The following is a 22,682-nucleotide window of genomic DNA, read 5'->3' on the forward strand; positions in this document are numbered from 1 at the left end:
ATATTAAACAAAGTTAACATTTAAATGATACATAATGAAGCATATAATTACCTTTAAAATATTTGCAAAAGTTACTCATCTTTTTCAATGTACGTGTGACAATTAAAACTTATAAATCTCAAAATGCTGAATAAATAATCCTCTGCAAAAAATGATTTATAGAAATAAATATTTAAATATATATTTCAAATTCTATGTACTTGCTGGAAATAATTCTAAACTTGCAAGTTAAAATGCATCAGCTGCCAGTAATAATCTGTGTCAATTTGGACTTTTGATATTAGTTATTGGAATAACGATTTGGACTGCACACATTGCTGGTATGATTGTTTTAACATTGCTTGGGAACAGAGGCAATGTTTTAACATCAATTGATTGTAACATGACCATTCAATCAGTGATTGATTTGCTTGGCAGAATTAATTTTGTAGGCTTGATGCTGTGTAATACTGCTGTGGTATTTGTTTTGGACTGCTTTCTCACCCTAGGGAGTTCACCAATTAACATTTGAACAAGTGGCAATGTTGTAGTCAACAATTTATAATGTTGATAAAGTTCAAATGCTTCTCTAACACAAATATAATTGCTGTGGAACCTAGTTTAATTTAGTAGCACTGGTGGAAATAATTAATGGACACTGTGCTGATAGTTTCTTGCCAGATAGGTTAACATTCTTCCATGCATGCTGTTGCTTGCTTTCCATTTGCTCTTGCCAGATTGTTGGGTGATGTATCCAAATCTCATAAAAGTAATTTTTGTGCATGTTCTACCCCCATCATGGACACTGCCTGAATCCTGGAACACTGTAAGTATTAAAGTAATGTTTTTTTTGTGTGGAAAATCTACTTAATTCAACTCAGTAAGTGATGTGATACCTGAATTAATGAAGACTTGTTTAAGTGTGGGGCGAAAGAATAAGTTTGCATTTCAAGAGTGCACCATGAAGAGGAACTGTAGCAACATTTGATTAAGTAGAATATTATGCATGAAGGTACAGATTCATTTGTGCAAGTGAAGTATACTGTTACATACCTTGGATTTAAATCTATATTTTGAAAGCAGTTATCCAGTGGAGGCGTTGTTTGAGTGAACAATATTAAGTAAAGTCGATTATATCTTCTAAAGGTTCTCTGTAAAATTCTGAGCCCAGTATTTGCCAGGGATGGGGATTTTGGTATAAAAATTGTGGTATGAATTTTATTTCTTCACCTTTCTTCCATCAATCTAGTGGAAAAATTACTGTAGGTACAGATTTAGTTTTGGCCATCTGGACCATGGTAAGTGATGGAACAAATGGTTTATTTTTCTACTGGTGGAATTTTGGTAAAACTGAGAGAAATATTCTGAAATAAGAATAGATTGCATGCAGAAGGAGAAACAAAAAAAGGAAACATTGTGTTAAGAAAAAAAAAAGGAATTAAAAACACTGTCTTAAATTTTATAAACCACCATTTACTTCCTGCAGAAATTAAAGCCATTATTCTTATTGAAAACATTCTGGGCTAGATTAGCCATGCAGAAACATAAATATTACTATTAACGAGTTTTTATGTGTCATATTTGTGAAAAACCAACATTAACTTTTTTTCATCAAGAGTAATTTCTGAAACTTTTGGGAGGGTTTTTGCAAGAGTAGATTTGTGGGCATGCAGATAGCCTTTAAATTTGTGAGATCACAACACATTTATTCCACTTAAAATGTTGCTGTATAATTTCTATGCCTTATTCATGGCATGCACTTTTAACAAGGTTTTACTTTGCTGAAAAATCTGCTGATCATAATAATAAATTGATGGGCTGTGAAAAATGTTCATTGTTCTCATGCAAGATGACTTTTATAATTCATTGTGGGATTTGGTCAGTTTAGGAAATGCCAGAATTTATTACCCATTCCCAATTAGGTTCCTTGGGATGGTGGGATTCTTGAATCACTGCAGTATTAACAGTGATGCTACACCAGTAGTAGGGGTTTTTTGGGTTTAGATTCATAGATGAAAAAGAATTGATATCATATGAAGTTAAATGGGTTTGTATCTGTTTGGAGCCTATGCCTTTTAGCACAATGATAATGTCAGATGACTTATTAGAGACGATTCTTAAACTGAAATTCTGTCTCTACGAGGAATATGAGATGATTACTCCTACCAAAACTGTAATTGACAACTGTTTCTGTGATAATAAATTGGTGAGGATAAGGTCATGTTCGTGTTTGTCTGTGTTGCTTTCACCTTGAAGTGGTGTGTCAGATCAGTGACCTTCATTAGGAATGCCCTCAGCAGTTCGAGTGACTCAGAAACATTAACTCACGTTTTCACTCCACAGATGTTGCCTGACCTGGTGAGTATTTCCAGCAATTTTGTTTTTATTCTCAATTTCCAATGTATAAAGATTCATGTTTTGAAAAACAGAGAATAGGTAACTAGAAGAGTATGAGTCTTCAAAGTAAAAATTTTAAAATAAATATCTCATACTGGTTCCTTCCTACAGGTTGAGGTTGAATGTAGTTTACAAATTGAATATGTTCAGGAACAGTCACTGACAACTGTGCAAATATTTTATTTAGCCAAGTGTTGTGGAACTGCTCACATCATTTTCTTCTGCAGTAAACAGTGGGTTATCCAAAGCAAGCTTCCTGAAATGTTACTTATCTGGAGCAGAGGCATCAGCTGTACAATGACTTTGTTTTTTTGCTATTTACAGATATTCCACAGTGTGCACCTCTAAAGGTCAAAAATGGTTATGTCAGGTGCAAAACCCCACTAGGTGTACCATACCAAAATGCACAGGGAACAGTGTGTGATGTTTCTTGCCGACAGGGATATGAAATTCATGGACTTAGCCGTGTCCATTGCCTTTCAAGCAAACGCTGGTCACAAACAGTTATTTGCAGAGGTAGGTAATATCAAGAGCTTTTGTTTTTATTGGAAGGGAGTAATGCAGTGAGTGAAGATGGTGCACGGTTTACTTCCATGAGATCACATAGGAGGTGGTAGATAGCAGATGCACATTATCATGATGTTTGATGATATATTTTGTAAACTTTCATTTCGATCATTTTGATCATATTTTGATCACTTTCTCTGCATTTCTTTTTCGACAATGGAAACAACGAGAATGACAGAAAGAAGCTATTTGGCTCTCCTGAGTTGTGTTTGCTCCTGCAGGAAAGTCTCATCAGTCTATTTATTCTTCCTTAATTTCCCTGAACTGCTTTAACTTGTTCTTCCTTGTGAGCCCATCAACTCCTGTTGGACCTTTTTGTGGTATTAACCTACACTAAATACATCTTTGGGATGTAGGTGGAAACCAGAGAACCCTGAGTAGCCAGGGCATCAAAGGTTATGGTGAGAAGGCGGGGGAGTGAGACTAGATGGGAGAATGGATCAGCTCATGATAAAATGGCGGAGCAGACTCGATGAGCCGAATGGCTGACTTCTGCTCCTTTGTCTTATGGTCTAACTCAGGGAAATCCACAGTGCAAACTGGACACAGTCAGCATGCAATAAAGGGCCGTTTCTGTTTGGGTGCTAGTGTTCCACAGGAGTTGATGCTGGAACTACTTCCTTTCACATTATATTATGGCAGTGACTTGGATGACTCAGAATTTAAGGATGTTCTTTTAGAACAAAGGTGAGGAGGAATTTGTTGAGGCCGAGGGTGGTAAATCTGTGGAATTCAAGGCCACAATTGCCTAGCTATTGTGTATATTTAAAACGGAGATTCGTAAGTTCTTGAGTACTAAGGATGTTATGGTTCTGAGGAGTAGACAGAAGAATGGGGTTGAGAAGGATAATAGAATTGGAATAGTGAAGCAGACTCGATGGGCTGAATAGCCTAATTCTGCTCCAGTGTTTCATGATCAAGATTGACTCCGGGTTCTGGGAGAAGAAAGGCAGAAACACTGGCTGCGACACCAGTATATCACTCTTCTGATTCATTCAATGCCACATGTTCTTAAATTTTGATAGGATGCAAAGTTTGAAATGACTGCAACTCTTTAATTCAGCATATTTTGGAAAGCCATAATGCTAAACCAATTGAGTCAGATTATATAACATTTTAAAAAGTGAGATTTTGAGATAGTTATTGAAATAATCACTGGAGACAAGTAAAACACTTATCCGAGCCCTTAGGTTGTGGCAGCAACTCTGTTGTTTTTGACGCATAGGCAATATATGTTACAAGGAAATTCCAGACGATGCGAAGGAACGTAACACTGACAGGTAATGTTGAGGAAGCGGGGAGTCTGCAGAAAGATTTAGACCAATTACAAGTATGGGCAAAGAAGTGGCAGATGGTTTACAGTGTAGGGAAGTGGATGTTCAGGCACTTTGATAGAAGGAATAAAGGCATAAACTATTTTCTAAACAGGGAGAAAATTCAAAAATCAGAAGTGCAAAGGGATTTGGGAGTCTTCGTGCAGGATTCCCTAAAGGTTAACTCGCAGGATGAATCAGTATTAAGGAAGGCAAATGCAATGTTAGCATTCACTTCGAGAGGACCAGAATATAAAAGCAAGGATGTAAAGCTGAGGCTTTATAAGGCATTGGTCAGATTGCAGTTGGACTATTGTGAGCAGTTTTGGGTCCCTTATCTATTAAAGGATATGCTGGCAATGGAGAGGGTCCAGAGGAGTTCAGGAGAATGATCCTGGGAATAAAATGGTTAATATATGAGGATCATTTGATGGCTCTGGGCCTGTATTCATTGAAGTTTACAAGAATAGTGGGGGGGGGGGCTTACTCAGTGGAATATTGAAAGGCCTAGAAAAAGTGGACACGGACAGATTATTTGCTCTGGTGGGGAAGTCTCGGTCCAGAAGAGGACACAGCCTCAGAATGCAAGGAGGTCCATTTGGAACAGAGATGAGGAGGAAGTTCTTTATCCAGAGGGTGGTGAAAATGTGAAATTCACTGCCATAGATGCCTGTGGAGGATAAGTCATTGGGTATATTTAAAGCAGAGGTCGCTTGGTTCATGATTAGTACCTGCGTCAAAGGTTATGGGGAGAAGGCAGGAGAATGGGGTTGAGAGGGATAATAAATCAACCATGATGGAATGGCAGAGCAGACTCAATGGGCCAAATGGCCTAATTCTGCCCTTATGTCTTACAGGCTTAAGGACTTGGCTCATCCAGGCAAATAGAGAGTATTGCGTCACACAACTCATGCCTTGTAGATTTATAGATTGTATAATGTAGTCATAGACTTGTATTCCAGCAGAAAATTATGTCATTAAAATATTATCTTCATAAAGTTACATAATATGGAGAAAGATCATTTGGCTCATGGAGTCTACACTGGCCATTAAGTACACTTGTTGATCTCCCCACATTTCTGCTAACTCTCCTTGGATGCTACCATTAATTTACACACCAGTGGCACTTTACTGTGGTAATTTAATTTTCTAACATCTCTGGGAAGTGGGAGGTAACTGAAGCACGAGTAGGAATCCCTTGTGATAGCAAGGAGAATATGCAAACTCCACACTGCTAACACCAGAGGTCAGGATTGAAAACTGGTTGCTGGAGTTGAGGCAGCAGTTCAGGAGGTAGGGCCAATAGTGTCACTCTCCTGAGGGGAAGGTGAAAAGAAAGCTATTGCTTTTCATGATTGCATTATTACATTTAGTGTATTTATTTTTCTATTCCAGAAATACGATGTCCCAAGCTTTCATTGCCAGTTCACGGGGCTGCAAAGTGCTCGGATGGAGCCTATTTTAAATCAAAGTGCGAATTTTATTGTACACCTGGATATCAAGTTAAGGGATCGAAAGATGTGATTTGCATGCACAATAAAGTGTGGAGTGGAAAGGAGCCATCTTGTCTTGGTGAGTTGTATTTAGAAACTATTTTAAAACAATACCATCAGATGTATAGCCAGCATAAAGCTGGGGAAGTATTGGAAATATGAATCTTTTAGGTGTAATTTGTAATTTTACGTTGCAAATCTGACTTATTGGTTGTCAGCCCATCCATAAACACTCTGTCATGTTGTTAATCAATTAAAATTCCTAATGCAGTTCCTTTGGCATTTCCTTTGACAGTTCCCTGTTGTGTTCTGTTGAATGCATTAAATTATTCCTTTGTTCCCTTCTGATATGTTCTTCTAGCTATCAGAATCAGGTTTTAAAAGAATCATGGCATATGTCATGAAATTTGTTGTCTTGTGGTAGCAGTACATTAAAAAACATAAAAATTATAAATTACAATAAGTATATATTCAAAACAGAAAATTAAATATGTATTGCTAAAAGAGAGGGAAAAACACTGAGCAACACACAAAAATTGCTGGTGAATGCAGCAGGCCAGGAGATAGTTACTATCTCCTCTTTCAGTTAGTTATGATGAAGGGTCTCAGCCTGAAACGTCGACTGTACCTCTTCCTAGAGATGCTGCCTGGCCTGCTGCATTCACCAGCAATTTTTATATGTGTTGCTTGAAATTCCAGCATCTGCAGATTTCCTCATGTTTGCAAAAAAACACTGAGCTAGTGTTCATTGTACATTCAGCGATCTGATAGTGGAGGGGAAGAAGCTGTTCCTGAAATGATGAGTGTGTATCTTCAAGCTCCTCTGCCACCTCCTTGATGGTAGCAATGAGATGTCCTGGGTGCTGGAGGTCCTTAATGATGGATGCTGCCTTTTGAAGGTGTCCTGAATACTGGGGAGACTAGTGTGCATGATGCAGCTTTCTGCAGCTTTTCTTGATCCTATGCATTGACCCCTCCATACCAGTCAGTGATGGAACCAATTAAAATGCTCTCCACGGTACATCTGTAGAAATGTCTGTGTCTTTGGTGACATACTTACCAATTCTTCTCAACTGTACATATACAAAAAGAAAGAGAACAAAAGAAATAATAGCAATAAAAAATAAATAAGCAATAAATATCGAGAATATGAGATGAAGAGTCATTGATAGTGAGTCCATAGGTTGTGGGAACAGTTAGTGATGGGACAAGTGAAGTTGAGTGAAGTTAACCGCTCTGGTTCAAGAGCCTGATGGTTGATGGGTAATAACTGTTCCTGAACCTGGTGGTGCAATTTGGACAACTGATGACTCATTCATTCGTGGAATGAAAGGAGTGTGTGAGAGTTGTGAAAATGCAAACAATCTAGAGGCCTGTAATTGTGGAAGTGATGAGAGATAAGAGCGAGGGTACAAAAAGTACTGAGATTTTTAAATTGAAGTTGAGAGATCTGGAGCTAGTGTAGCTCATAGAACAAGATGGATGAATGGATGGGAGTTCAGACATGGGCAGCAGTGTTTCATGTTAGTTTTGGTATTTAGAGAATTTGTGGATGATATGGTGAACATTAGGTTGGTCATATCTGGTAGCAATGAGAATATTAATCATAGATTTCAGTGGTAGATTGGTTGAAGGAGATAAAAGGTCTTTAGTGGGTGTTGAGTAAAAGGAATAGCAGAACTGAAGCTTAATTCTGTGTCAGCTAGGATCTTAGGGTCATCAGTGATTGGTTTTGTTACCAATGTTTTGATATTAGTTGTGTTCTTTGAGTTTAATTAAAAAAGTAAATACTGAATTAGTATAGAATAATATTCCTCATAATCTGTAACTGGTTGAAATTTTAACTATTATTAATCCTCGAATCATGGAATAATTTGTACAGATATCACCCAGAAGAGGAGACATTGCAGGAGCTTAGAGGTCGTGAGGCCTGTTTGCTCAGTCACATGGAACCAGTTGTGCCTCTTTCATAATAAACCAAAACTTGGGAAAGAGGGCTATGTCTTTTTCAGAATAGGATACATGCCACACAACAGAAGAAGTCTGCCACATGGTGGTGGTATAGATACAGCTTCTCTGCGGCTTTTCTGGCTGACTTATTTAAAATCATCAATATTCAACAGAAAATACTGTGTTTTCTGTTGCCATTGATTTGAAAATGATAAATAATTTGGTGCCTGTAGAACTGTGAGTGGAAGATGAAAAATAGTAACAAAATCATCTTTCATGACCTGAACATTTTTATTTATTCATGGCATATAGAGATGATTGACAAGGCTGGCATTTATTGACTAGTCCTAATTGCCCCATGAATCTTGCTAGAACATGTCAGGGCTCAGTTATGTGACTCCAGACTCTTCCTTCCTAGAAAGCTATTAGTGATGAGTTTTTGCGACAATCTAGATTTCTATTTTAATTTAATTTAATTTAATTTAAATTATAAGACCAATAAGATACAGGAGCCATTTGGTCCATCAAGTCTGCCCTGCCATTTCATCATGGCTGATCCAATTTTCCATTCAGCCTTAAATATACGTAAAGACTTGGCCTCCACAGTTGCCTGTGCCAAAAAATTCCACAGATTCACCACTCCCTGGTTAAAGAAATTCCTCCTCATCTCTGTTCTAAAAGGACACCCTTCTATTCTGAGGCTGTGTCCTCTGGTCTTAGGCTCTCCCACCATAGAGAACATTCTGTCCACATCCACTCTATCAAGGCCTTTTATCATTATGCAGCTACCTTGATGAGGTTCAACATATAGCTCTTGATCAATGGCCCAAGCTTCCAGTTAGCTAGAAATGTTCTTAAACACTGTGTTATCAAACACCATATTGTAGGATGACATGGCCAGCTTTCCTATTGTAAACAAGACACGGCAGATGCTGGTGAATCAGGCAGACCCATGGAGGGAAATAGTCAAGAATTTGTGTTGAGATACTTCGTTGACCATTTTGTTAAATTCCAAAATTACATTTTGTTCTGGCAGGAGTGTGTTGTCCAATCTGCTTGAATAGAACTAATACTTAAAATTAAGTTCAAAGTGCATTGATTATCTAAGTATGTATATGTTATACAGCCTTGAGATTCGTCTCCTAATAGGCAGCCACAGAACAAAGAAACCCCAAAGAACCCATTTTAAAAAAAAGACTGCTGAACACCCAATGTGCACAGAGGGAAAAAAAACAGTGAGATTAAAGCAACATAGCAGAAGATTGCTTGTTAGACTGTTAGTTTACTAATATGATGAGCAATTTATGTTAATTGATATTTGGATACATTTCATGTAATCTTTTGTGTCTTGAAGAATCAGTTGCACTGTTAGCAGACACAATTTAAGGCTTGATTTAAATAGATATTGAAATCTGTGGAAAAGTGTAAGGGATGAAAAATGAAGTGTTATTTTAATATTAGCAAACCGTAACATCCTGTATTTAAACACTGGTTTAAGGTCATCACTAAAATCAGCTGATTGCAAGTTTTAAAATATATTACGGAGTTTTGTACGTTGAAACCTTTTACCTGGAGTTTGCAATTAAACTTTTTAACTATCAACAATATAAATTGAAGTAACCTGGTGTGTAATTTGGAGGGGAACTTGCCAGTGATGGTGTTCCCATGGTTCTGTTGCTCATTTCATTTTACATGTTTTGAACTCGCAAGGTGCTGTTGCAGTCCTTGCCTTTCCTACCTGCGGAAGTGGACAAGTTTTTCACTGTATCTCAGTACCCGAGACAATAATAAACCAATCTAATAATTTACCTTGATTTGTCTTATGAAATACAAAACCAGCCTAAAAGTGAGCTGGTTACTTCAGATTTTTTTCAATAATGGTTTAAATGATGGAAGACATGTAAGCAGTATTGTCTTTAAACTGTGCAATTTGATAGGATAGAAGCATCTACCTCAATTGTACCCTTCCATCATCTCTAGTTTGAGAGTAAATGATGGTACAGGAACTACTAAAAACAAGTTTTTTCTTTTCAGATGTTGACCCTCCAAAAATAAAGTGCCCCAGTTTTAAGCAGAAGATGGCAGAGCCTGAGAAGCTGACTGTCCGGGTGAACTGGGACATTCCAGAGGGCAAAGATGTAGCAGATGGCATCTTGACAGAGTAATTGCTATTTATGAAGTAAGGGGACGGGAAATAACCAGGATTCATTGTTGGGTAACCTTCTAACATTCTGTAGAAAATGAAGATTGATATTTATATCTGGTCCATTAAGGCTGATTTCAAAAATAATTCACTCACAACGTAGTTTGTGGCTGGTGCTTTCAAATTGTGGAAATAATTTCTAACTTCAAAATTTGTAGCCTGCATCAAAAAGTATTTGAGGAATGTTAGCTGTCTCTGGTTTAATTGACAGTTTCTGGTTAAGTATTATAGTCCATGTTGTGGCAAAGCACTTGTGCAAAGTCAATAATATTATATTATCGAGTCAATGTTGAGTTTATTGTCAGATGCACAAGTACATGCAAGCACAAAGCGAAATAAAACTTATTTGTAGCAGCATCTCCAGCACATAGCTTCAGATAAGCAGCACCCACAAGGAAAACATAAATTAAAGTACTTATATACAATGTTTACAAGAAACACTATTGGAACAAATGAGAAGTCGATTTTAGTGCCAAGTTGTCATAGTTTTGACTGATGATTAGGGTTTTAACCTTTGGTTCAAAAACTGGATGGTTGAAGGGAAGTAACTGGTTTTGAACCTGGTTGTGTGGGACTTGAGGCTTCTGTACCTTTGCCTGGTGGTAGTGATGGAAACGTGGCATGACCTGGATGGTTGGGGTCCTTAAAGATAGATGTTGCATTCCTGAGGCAGGGCGTCTGTAGGTACTACCAGTAGTGGTAAGGGATGTGTCCGCAATATATTGAGCAGAGTCTGCTACTCTCAGCAGATTCTTAACTTCAAAGTTCAAAGTAAATGGATTATCAAGGTACATGTATGTCACCATATACAATCCGGAGATTCATTTTCTTGCTTACTCAGTAAATCCAGGAATTATAATAGAATCAATGTAGGACCATACCCAACCGGACATTGAACCGGTGTGCTGAAGAAAACAAATTGTGCAAGTTCAAAAGAAAAATGAAATAATAATATAATCATAATAAAAAATAAGCAATAAATATCAAAGACATAAGGCAAAGAATCCTTGAAAGTGAGTCCATAGGTTGTGGGAGCATTTCAATGCTGGGGCGAGTGAAATTATCTCCTTTTGTTCAAGACCCTGATTGTTGAGGGGTAATAACTGATCCTAAACATGGTGATGTGAGCTCTGAAGTTCCTGTACCTTCTTGCTGATGGCTGCAATGAGAAGACAGCATGGCCTGGGTAGTGGGGGTCCTTGATGATGGATTCTGTTTTCCTGTGACAGTGCTCTTTGTAGATGTGCTTAATGGTGGGGAGGGCTTGACCTGTGATGGACTGAGCCATATCCACAACCTTTTCGTAGGATTTTCTGTTCAAGGACATTGGTGTTTCCATACCAGGCGATGACGGAGCCAGTCAATGTACTCTCCACCACACTTCTGTAGAAGGTTGTCAAAGTTTAAGATGTCACACTGAATCTTCACAAGCTTCTAAGGAAGTAAAGGTGTCGCTGTGCTTTCTTTGTAATTTGCAGATTTATAGATTAGTTTGTAATTTGTACATTTGAGTTTGTTTTACCAGACCATGATGCCGCCAGTCAGGATACATTCAGCAGTACATCTGTAGAAGTTAGTCAGAGAGTTCAATGACAACATGAACCTTCTTAATCTCCTGGTAAAGAAAAGATGCTTGTGTGCTTTCCTTATCATTACATCTATGTGCTCAGATCAGCACAGGTCATCCGATATGATAATCCCTAGGAATTTAAAGCTTCTGACTCTCTCCACTGCCGATTTCCGCCTATGTAGACCGGCACATGTGTGATGGATATTTACTGTTCAGGGCTGGGGGAGTGTGGGGGGGGGGCGGGGGTTGTGTGTTTTTGCTCAGGTCAGCTTTCTAACACAGCAGCTGACACTTCCAGGGATCAAAGAGTTGTTTTTGAGTGAGGTAAATGACCAACCAATATTCTTTACTCAGCTTCTTGTCATAAACAGGAGATAGTCTTCAGTTCTTAATGTAAAGTGCAAGCAATAATTAGTCTGATGTTAGAAGGACAGCTTTTCAAACAAAACACTGTCTATAGAGTACAGGCTACTGGCCCACAGCACAAGGCTGGCTGCTCGTGAGATGCAGGGTAAGACAATGGGGTTATGTTGAATTGGGCCTGCAACTGGCTAAGTTATTAATTTCAAGGAAGCTTGTAGACCAGACTGATACTATGATTTACCACATCAAACAGGTGATCTATCAATAGCTGGGAGATTTGAGTACTCGGAGAGTCAGCCTTCGCAAGAATAATTTGAGTGTCTGGGATCTCTGTCTCCAGAAGCTTTTAGACCACCTGTGTGAACTCACCAAATAGCAAAAAAAAATGGTGTAAATGTAAGACAGCTGTCAGGCTTGTTAGGAAAGGGTAAGGAATGACAAGAAGCTTGACAGAAAGACGGGGTAACTAGAATCCATTCCTCTGCCTTCAATTTCTGCAATAGATGACTCATTCATTTGCAACTCTTCTGGTATGTCTTTTTAGGTTTTACAAATTGTACCTGTGTTTTGGAAATTCTTTGTCTTTTAGAAATCATGTATAAGATAGCAAACCTTTGAGCTTTAAATGTGTTTTAAGAGTTTTATCTGAATTTAAATATGTATCACAAAAAATAAATGAACTGTGTTTAAACTACTTCGGTAACTGGAAGCATCTCCTCTTTGGTATGCAGAGTGGGGGGGGATCTCACCACTCAAATAGTGGGTATTGCCAGCTAAACTTGTTGTGGAGGAGAAACAGGGAATTAATCTAACCTTTGAAGGGTAGGTGGCTACAGTATAACCTCCCTTTAGTGAAGGTACTCATAGCTATCTATATCAGATATCAGATGGGGCTTAAGATCTTTTTTTTAGTTCAGATCTTTGCAAACAGCAAACTCAATACCATCACACATGTTTGCCCTCCTTCCCCTCCCTGAAGTTAGTAGACAGCTCTTTTCAGTTCTGCTGTCGTCGAAAATTGAGAGAGTACACAGAAGATTTACTAGAATGTTACCTGGGTTTTGTCTCCTAAGTTACAGAGAAAGGTTGAACAAGTTGGGTCTTTATTCTTTGGAGTGTAGAAGGTTGAGGGCAGACTTGATAGAGGTATTTAAAATTATGAGGGGGATAGATAGAGTTGATGTGGATAGGCTTTTTCCATTGAGAGTGAGGGAGATTCAAACAAGAGGACATGAGTTGAGAGTTAAAGGGCAAAAGTTTAGGGGTAACATGAAGGGGAACTTCTTTACTCAGAGAGTGGTAGCTGTGTGGAACGAACTTCCAGCAGAAGTGGTTGAGGCAGGTTTGATGTTATCGTTTAAAGTTAAGTTGGATAGTTATATGGACAGGAAAGGAATGGAGAATTATGGGTTGAGTGCAGGTCGGTGGGACTAGGTGAGAGTAAGAGTTCGGCACGGACTAGAAGGGCTGAGATGGCCTGTTTCCGTGCTGTAATTGTTATATGGTTTATATGGAGCGAGAGGTTGTTATTGCAGCATCACTTAATCAGGTGTCCTCTCTCACTCTGGTGTACTGACTCATTGCTACCTGTGATGCCTCCAACAACAGTAGTGTTGTCGCTGAATTTGAAGATGGCATTGGGGCTGTGCAACCCGTCACACAGTCACGTATGTTTAGTGAGCAAAGCAGAGCTAAGGACGTGGTCTTAAGGTGCACTTGTCTTCACGATCAGCAAGGGGGGGATGTTGTTACCAATCTTCACTGATTGATATCTGCCGATGAGGAAGTTGAGGATGAAGTTGCAGAGAGAGGCACAGTGACACCGGTCTTGAAGCTTGATAATGAATTTGGGTGGGATGATTGTGTTGAACATAAGCCGTAGTTGATGACCTGAGTTACAAGTTCCTGTTGTTCAGATGGGCCAGAGCAGAGGGGAAAAACTGGAGAAATTGCATCTGCTATTGACCTTTTGGGGCATTAAACAAACTGGAGCAGATCCAGATCACCTCTGAGGCAGGAGTTGATTCACGCCATATCCAACCTCTTGAATCTCTTCATTGCTGTCAGTGTAAATGCCACCAGATGGTAATCATTGAGGCAGGTCACCATATTCCTTTTGGGCACCAGTACAATAGATACCTCTTTGAAGCAGGTGAGATCCTCAGAACAGAGGTGTGAGTGGTCAAGTATGACCTTAAATACTCCAGCCAGTTGGTTAGCACAGACATTTAGTACTCGACTGGGGGTACCATCTGGAGCAGATGCCTTTGGTGGCATCTAATCCATTCCAAACTTGGCTATTTTTTCTTTAGTAATGAATACAAATAATAAGAAGGTAATTGACAGGAGGTATCAATTTTGTTCTTAAAATTTTTATCAGTAGATTTATTTTTGCCATCCTTTCTCTTTCTTTGCAATGGATTTCATCCTCTTTGTACATGCTAAATTTAATCTTTTATAACTTTATGAATTTCTTAATTGCACAGTATAAACTTTTCATTTATTGGAAAAGGATCTAGTGCTTTCCCAATGTATATGACAAGTCCAGTGGTATTTTATACCCCCCTCCCCCAGTAGGCTGACCCTCCTGATTGGTTAGTTCAGCTCCCAGTGGAAACCAATCAGGACGGATGGACTACAGGGGTGTAAATACCAATGGACTGGACATGCCCAGGTAACATCTCTGATGAAGATGGCACAGTTTGTCATCAAACGTCAGTTATAATCAATACCTGTACCTGGCTGGAAGCTGGAGAAGAGTTTATTTGTCATTTATTGCTCAGTTAGATTCACAAAGCTGCATAGTGCAAGAATCAATGAAATAGTTGCTTTGTTGCCAGAAATTAGAAAGAGAAAAAAATATCAAACTGTTAAAACCAATTCAGCAGGGTTTGGTTGTGGAACTGAAAGGTTTATCTTCTAAGTAGAAAGTAAGTGATGGTTGACGAATAAAAAAACCACCCCTGTGTAACCAGAATGGTAAACAGAGAGTGGGTTAATTATATTCAATTTACAGCACCATTATGCCATTCACCTCAAAATTGACTCTGCTTAATATGTTTCCTCTCATCTCAGTTACACTTGCCACTCTGCCTTCACACCCCAATATTTATTTTATTCTTGTGTATCTTTCAACCAACTCCCAAAATACATCTTCCAACCACTTCATATGGAGGATAGTTTGATGTTCTTGACTCCTGCAGCTCATTTTGTTAATAGTTATCCAATATTTATGACCCTATTTTCTTGGCTCTTTCCCTCTAACTGTGTCATGATAGATGAAATTATACTATACTGACACGAAAACTGTAAATGGAACAGAAGGAATAGTTGGGCTGGGTAGGAAGACACCTTGGATGATGGAAAGCGGGTTGGGATGAGGGGTGGTGGGGTAAGGGGAAATTATGTTGGGTGGTTGGGATGAAGTGGACTCTGAGAAGGTGAGGAGACACCTGTTTCAGTGATGAGAAATGGGAAATGGTTATTGAAGCATCCTGACTGCTGAGTTAAAGAATCAAAACCTGAGGAAGGGAGCCACGTCAAAAATTAATATTGGAGCAGATTTACTGGAGTCCTAATAAGATATGTGTGTAACTGGAAGATGTACAGTATATTTAACTGTGTAAGTTGTAGACTTTATAGTGAATGTTGATGAAATGCAGAGACGGAAAGATTCAAAACAGATGTTTTGGAAGGAAAATAAAAATGATAAACAGGAAAATACCATGTAAAATATGAAAGAGATAGAAATTTGAGCCAAGTTGAAAAAAAATCTTTATGTTGGGGCAAGAATAGGAATAAGAATGTAATGTAACTGTCAGCAAGCTAACTGAAGTAGAACTGGAAGCAGAGAGCATTCAACATTTTACAAAAGGGCAGGCGAAGCTACAGTTGCTATGGGTTCCTATAGCAATGGCATTGAACTTAGTAAGTATATGGTGTTAAAATGAAAATGAGTTTTGATGGCAGATGAAGTTATTTATGGATAGAGAATGGCTAGTCTAACATTTGAGGAAGAACCAAAGGTGATGAATTGAACTGTAAAGGAAAGATTTGGCTGTGCTGAAAAGGATACCATTGGGACTGGAAATCAATTCCTTCAAATGCTGGAAGGATTAATGGTCTATACAAATGAGGCTAGAGATTGGGGCCAGTGGAACATGAGAACCTTGCATTCCAGCAAAGGTCCTCAAGTGTCTTGGATTTCTTGTTTTAGTGCTTCCACCATCTCTTGTTGAAATCCTGCCATCTCAACATTTTTTCTGAGTGTATCCTCAGACCAAGGTTTCCCTGTTTTGATTGAAAATGCAGGAAATTCTGCCGGGCAAATTTCAGTTTGTAAGTAGTAGAACTGAGGCAGAGCTGTGCGGAGTTTGTGGACTCTGCCACTACTTTATTCTTTGCAGTCTGTAGGGAGGTAGTTCCTAAAGCTTGCCTTTCTGTAGACTTCCAGGGTTTGCAATGTACTTTATATATATATATATATATCTCCAATCAAATGTCTACTTATTGCACATTTAAAAAATTTTTTTTTGCTCAGCATAACAAAACTTTCAATTTACAGATACATTTACATTTCTTCCCCTCACAGGTATCAGCTATCAGAACACTTCCATCAAAATATAGACATCACCCCAACATCCTATACAAAAGCCCTTTTAGTATAGCAGACAGGTTTACATCCACATACTGCAGAAAAGGTTGCCGTGTTTTATGAAAACTATTTGTTTTTGAGTGTACCATACATGTCAAAAAGTCCAAAGGAATGTATTCCATGATTAAATTACACCAACCAAAAAGTCCAGGGGCCTTATCGGATATCCAACAAAATGAAATATTCTTCCTCGCACAAAAAGTCAGGATGTTAAAAAGTTTTTTTCTGATGTGCATTAATAATACGACTGCTGGGTCCAGTTCAAGCTCCATCTTCAGAATCTTTTCCATTTCACCCAAAGTATCACTCCAGTTTGCCTGAAGCTTGGGACAAGTCCAAAAACAGTGGGTGAAAGTTCCAGTATTTACTTTACATTTAGAACACATTGCAGAAACCCCAGTCGTAAATTTTGAGAGATGATCTGGAGTCAGATGGGCTCTATGCAGAATTTTGAGTTGCAGTGCTTTAGTTCTATTACAAACTGGAATTTTCTTTGCATTATCACAGATTCTTCCCATATTTCAGCTGTAATTTCTACTCCCGGCTCTTCCTCCCAGCCCCTTCCCAGCTGCTCAGCCTCTCCACAAGAACAGTCCCTCAGGATGCTGTAAAAAGTACTGATGGAGACTTTACCCTTAGAACAAAACACCCTCTCTTCTATGTTAGAACTACAGAAGTCAGTTAACAATTTTTTTTTCTGTATATAATCTCTTATCTGAAAGAAATGAAAAAGATCCTTGTTGGGTATGTTAAATTTCTGTACTATTTGACGAAAAGACATCATCGTTCCTTCATCAAACAAATCTCTTAGATGGAAAATACCCTTAGAAATCCAAAGTTTAAATCCAGAATCCATTATGCCAGGCTGAAAATCTGGACTGCCGGTTATTGGAGTGAAGGGTGATATTTTCGCTGCATTGCCCTCAATTTGTTGCACTGTCCTCCAAGCTCTGACTGTATTAATTGTTATTGGATTGCGACAATACTCCTTAACTAGTTTCACCTTATTGAGGAAAAGCAAATTAATAGGAGGGCATTTTGCATGTGAAGCTTCAATGTCTAGCCTAATTGAGGAGGGGTCCCTGCAAACCCAGTCAACCATATAAGATAAAAAGGAACTTAATTGATATTTTCTGATGTCTGGAAAATCCAGACCCCCTGGACAACTGGGAAGCTGTAACTTAGACATTTTAATACAGGATCTTTTTTTGTTCCAGATGAAAGAACCAAACCAGCCATTTATTTTTTAAGTATTTGTTGAGTAAAAATGACTGGAATCATTCATATTGGGTAGAGCAGACGAGGAAGAACGTTCATTTTGAGCAAGGATATTCGGCCAAGCCAAGAAATGGGGAGAGTGCTCCATCGCTCAAGATTCCTGTCTGATTTTGTCAAAAAACTGTGTAAAGTTAGCTTTGAACAACTGATCAAATGTAGGTGTGATAAACATGCCGAAATAAACAAAACCAGTCTGCGACCATTTAAAGGGGAAAACACCCTGAGTGTCAGGTACCTGCCGCAGATTCCCCAGAGGCATAGCCTCTGATTTAGTAAAGTTGATTTTATAACCTGAAAAGGCAGTAAAGGAATTGATGCATTGTATGACGTGGTGCACTGATATAGCAGGGTTTGATAAGAAAATTACATTGTATGCAGATGATGTTCTAATTTTATGTGACTTTAGTCCTATGTCTGATGCAGATATTTTGGGGTCTCGCCGAATAGCCTTCAGTCAATGGCTCGATCACTAGTGTGAAAATTAGTGGTGATAAAGGGCAGCCCTGTCGGCTGCCCCTCAGAATACTAAAATTATCTGACCTAATACCATTAGTGAGAATCGCAGCTAAAGGGTCATTATAAAGAACCTTCACCCACTTAATGAAATTATTGCCCAAACCAAAACGTTCTAAAGTAGAAAAAAGATGCGGCCATTCGACACGATCAAAGGCCTTTTCTGCGTCTAAGGAAACCACCAAGCCTCCACTGCATGTTGCTGACATGCCTGAATCACATTAAGTAATCTTCTGATATTGTTAGATGATCTACGGCCTTTTACAAAACCCCTTTGATCCTCTTTTATGACAAAAGGTAACTAATCGCAATGCTGAGGTTTTAGATAATATTTTAAAGTCAACATTTAACAATGAAATAGGCCTGTAGGAGGCACAATCTTCAGGGCACTTTCCTTTCTTAAGAATTAGGGAGATATTAGCTTCTCTCAATGATGGTGGGAGGAGACGACAATTAAATGCATGATTGAACATGCTCTGATAATAACCCTGTGAACTCTTTATAGAATTCACTAGTGAGTCCATCAGGACCAGGGACCTTCCCACTTTGGAGCTGTCTCACAGCTTCCTGTATCTCATGTATAGATAATGGAGCATTGAGGAGGGACTCTTGTTCAGAAGAAATGCCTAGGAGATCTAAATTCCTGAAAAAGGACTCCATCTGAGATTGTCCATCATTACATTGCTCAGATTGATACAATTTAGAATAAAAATTCTTAAACACAACATTAATCATTTTAGAATTACTAGTGAGGGCTCCTGTCCCATCCCTAATTGAAGCGATAGTCCAGACATCTCACCCTGCAAAAGCTCTTTTCAGGGAGGTAGCACCATCAATTTGTGGGAGACTCCCGGAACTTCCAGGAGAGGTGGGATGTCTGCAATACAGTAGCTCCTTAGCAGCTAGCCAGCTAGTTTAAATAACATTAGCTATGCTAATGAACAAATGACACCTGTTAAACTCACCTCAACATGTCTTTTACAATCCTAACCCACCATGGGCAATAGAAAAGTCACTGTTGCAAACAGTGCAGCGAGTCACACTGTCATTATTTTTAACCCCTATTAGTCAGGGTTACACTTTAGCGTAGTCTGGGGTGATGTACGTTTTATATATTTTTTTGGAACACCCTCCCATGGCACGCTCTTTCTCTCTCTGTCTCGCACGCTCGGTCTCTCTCTCTCTCTCTCTCTCACGCTCTGTCTCTCTCTCTCTCTCTCGGTCGCTCTCGCGCTCTCTTGCTCTCAAAAAAAATGATTTGTGGTATATTGTATATAATTTGCAGGCATCAGGGAGCCACTATTAATATGCGGGAGACTCCCGGAACTTCCAGGAGAGCAGGGATGTCTGAATAGTCTGAGAGGCATTTTTCTTTTTAGCTAAATAAGCCAAATACCTTTATTGCACATCTTAAGTAATGAAACTTGCATTGAGCCTGCGATGAAGGAGTGTATGTTTAACTTAAGCATTCACTCCATCATGAACACGGCGCAACTGTAGTGAGTGCTCTCTGCAAGTAGGCACTGTGTTTATGCTACATTCAAGCAGCTTTGAAGCCTTAGCCTTTTCACTTAGCCAAAAGCTCCTGCTACCTCTGTGGATGAGAACAGGGACTGCAGGATGGGGAAGTGAAACAGATTGTAGTAGGGGAAGGATTACTGTAGTACAGTAAAGATCTCAATTAACCAAATCCACATGCTATGATAACAGGCTTGCCTTGAACTGTGAAAGAGCAGTTTGAGTGTTACTGCAATCCCACAGTGTGCCAAATTCTGTACTGCAGATTGGAGATTGGAGAGATAGTTTTATTTTTTTCACTGCTGACCTTGAAGTGACAAATATATTTCCACAATGAAGTTGAAAATGTACATTGCATTTTTGCCTATACACATTGATGAGTCCATGGTCAGATCAGCCATGATCTTATTGAATGTTGGAGCAGGCTTGATGGGCTAGATGGCCTACTCCTGCTCCTATTTCTTATGTTCTTATGCTCAATTGAATTTAATGAAACGATGTTGACAATTAACATTTCTTAAAATGTTTCAGTGTAATATTGAAAGGCCGCCCTCCTCGTTCAGAATTTCCTGAAGGTGAACACAAAATTCAGTACATTGTTTTTGACAGGGCTGGTAACAAGGCTTCATGCAGATTTACAGTTAAAGTGGAAGGTAAGTCTTTTTAATAATTACATGTGCATTATAAAATAACCGAGCAGTTAAAATAAATTCAAATGTAAATCAAATATTAAATATAATTTTCCTCTGTTCCCTATTGCCTCTTGAGTTGACAGTTGATACCTTACATTAAATTAGGCATTTTAAAATGTCAGTCCTTCAGCTTGGTAGTGGGCTTTTTGGCCCACTGATTCCACTCCAATTTATTCCCTCATTCTCATCAACGTTCCCTCAAACTGAATCACTTACCTACATACCAGAGGCAGTTGTTAATTAACTCCCCAACAAGCATGTCTGTGGGACGTAGAAGGAAACCAGAGCACCTGGAGGAGACCCATCTGGTCACAGGAGAAGGTGCAGTTTCATGGAGACATCACCAGAGGTCAAGATTGAACCTGGTCTATGGAATTGGGATTTTGCAGCACTAACTGTTGTGTCACTGTGCCATTCCAACACAAATACTGTAACTGGCTTATGAACTTGACTCAGCTATCCTCAGTTTCTGTTTCACCGTCATAAATATCCATTTCCATAACATTGCTGCTGATCCTTTGGCTTCCTATGGCCTCACGTCTGGAATTGCTTTAGTTGGAACCTGTCTACTGCACAGTGACTGCCTTCTCTTTCAAGGTGCTTTCTTAAATCTACCTCGTAGACAAAGCCTTTCATAACCTCCCCTTGAATGTCTCTTGGTGCCATGTGATGACCAGTTATTTCCGCGAATTTGCAGTCACTCTCTGGCCACGCGTGCTAATTGCCAGCCTTATGAATGAGATTTCTATTTATCCATTGTAATCACTGGAATGGGACTTGCTGAGGGAAGCTGACCCGATCCTCTCAGCAGTTTCCTGTTCCTTAACGGAGGTGCCTTTGATATTATGCCATTGTGTAAGAAGAAGGGAAGTGTGGACTGAAGAGTGATAGGGTGGGGCGAAATACATTCAAGAGTGTAAGAAGGGGGAGAAAAACTTATCAGTAGGTTAAACCAGTTCTTTAGGCTTAGTTGCAGCTTGACACACTGAATCAGATGCTCTCAGATATTTAAAAAGTAATAAAATGATTAAAAATGTTTTATGGATATAAATGATGACAACATATTGAGCGATTAATGACACTCTTTTAAAAAAATGGAACCAGGTACTGCTTGGAGGCTTGCAGCTGTTCCTCTTCATTGAGTTGCTGCAGGGTGTTCACTCAAAGTGATAATGATGAGCGCAGTGTTGTATTACCGTGTTAAATTCCGAGGAATCCAGCATCAGAACATATTTGCAAAAACAATGTAACCTCAGGATCTCCCTGTTCACATGGAAATCTTGCAGTTGTTCAGAGTTGCAGGGGAAACGTTGGCAATTACGCAGGCAAATCCAGGCCAATGCTTCAGTGACTTGCTCTGGGATGTTTTGTACCATTGAGGGTGCCAAATAAGTAACACTTCTTGTAATTCACAAAGGAAAAAATATGATTTGTATTTTGCTAAGAATTTAAACTGCCTACAAAAATCAAAGGCAGAGTGGTGGCCAGCATTGGAGAAAAAAAAACATATTTCTAGTGCTAGTGTGGACTTTCCTGCTTGTGATTGATGAATTTACCCCTGGATTTTTTCCAAAATAAACTGCAGGGGAAAAAGCCAGAATAATTTGCCCTTAAAGCACTGCAGAAAGATCTAGCTTTTCTGTGATACTATATTTGCAAACAGTAACTTTTCGGTTAATCATCTGAAAACAGCTCCTGTTGGTGTCTAGTGTGTACTTGGAGTTCGGTGCCAAACAGCCTAATGTTTAGGGAGCATATTTTCAGTTTTGATTGGGCAATTGTAATTTTAAATCACAACTCTAATGGTTAAATTAACTAAAAGAGTAATGATTTCTCTTGAATTAGGAAACAATGGGTAATTGAGATTTACTCTTTCCCTTTTTTAATAAATGCAAGTTGTATAGTATATTAAGGACATCTAGCTATAAATCGAAATATAATTGTAACTTGGGTCTTCATAACAGAAGACCAGAATTATAATCTTGATTGTATTAAAAGGAGTTTGATCAAAGGTATAGTCCTAATGTTTTAAATACTGAAAGGTATGGTTACTGTGACAGAGCCAGGGTAACTAATAAGAAAGTCTGAAAGATTTTTAAATTGTGGGCCTTCGACTTGATGTCATTGGAATGTTGACGTAAAATTACATGGATTTTTATGATGTATTTTACTGTCTGCTGGTAGAACCAGTC

At 38.8% G+C, this 22,682-nt stretch overlaps 1 protein-coding gene across 1 annotated transcript in view; it reads left to right on the forward strand.

The window, feature by feature from the left end:
• The window catches only part of srpx (sushi-repeat containing protein X-linked), a 98,903-nt gene that overhangs the window by 50,264 nt on the left and 25,957 nt on the right, over positions 1 to 22,682 (forward strand). The window contains exons 3-6 of the mRNA XM_063049878.1: positions 2,701 to 2,892; positions 5,652 to 5,828; positions 9,734 to 9,860; positions 20,330 to 20,451. Of these exons, the coding sequence (XP_062905948.1) occupies positions 2,701 to 2,892; positions 5,652 to 5,828; positions 9,734 to 9,860; positions 20,330 to 20,451 (618 nt within the window). The remainder of the gene's footprint in view (positions 1 to 2,700; positions 2,893 to 5,651; positions 5,829 to 9,733; positions 9,861 to 20,329; positions 20,452 to 22,682) is intronic.

Source organism: Mobula hypostoma, chromosome 6, assembly GCF_963921235.1.
Source record: "Mobula hypostoma chromosome 6, sMobHyp1.1, whole genome shotgun sequence".
Lineage (NCBI taxonomy): Eukaryota > Metazoa > Chordata > Chondrichthyes > Myliobatiformes > Myliobatidae > Mobula > Mobula hypostoma.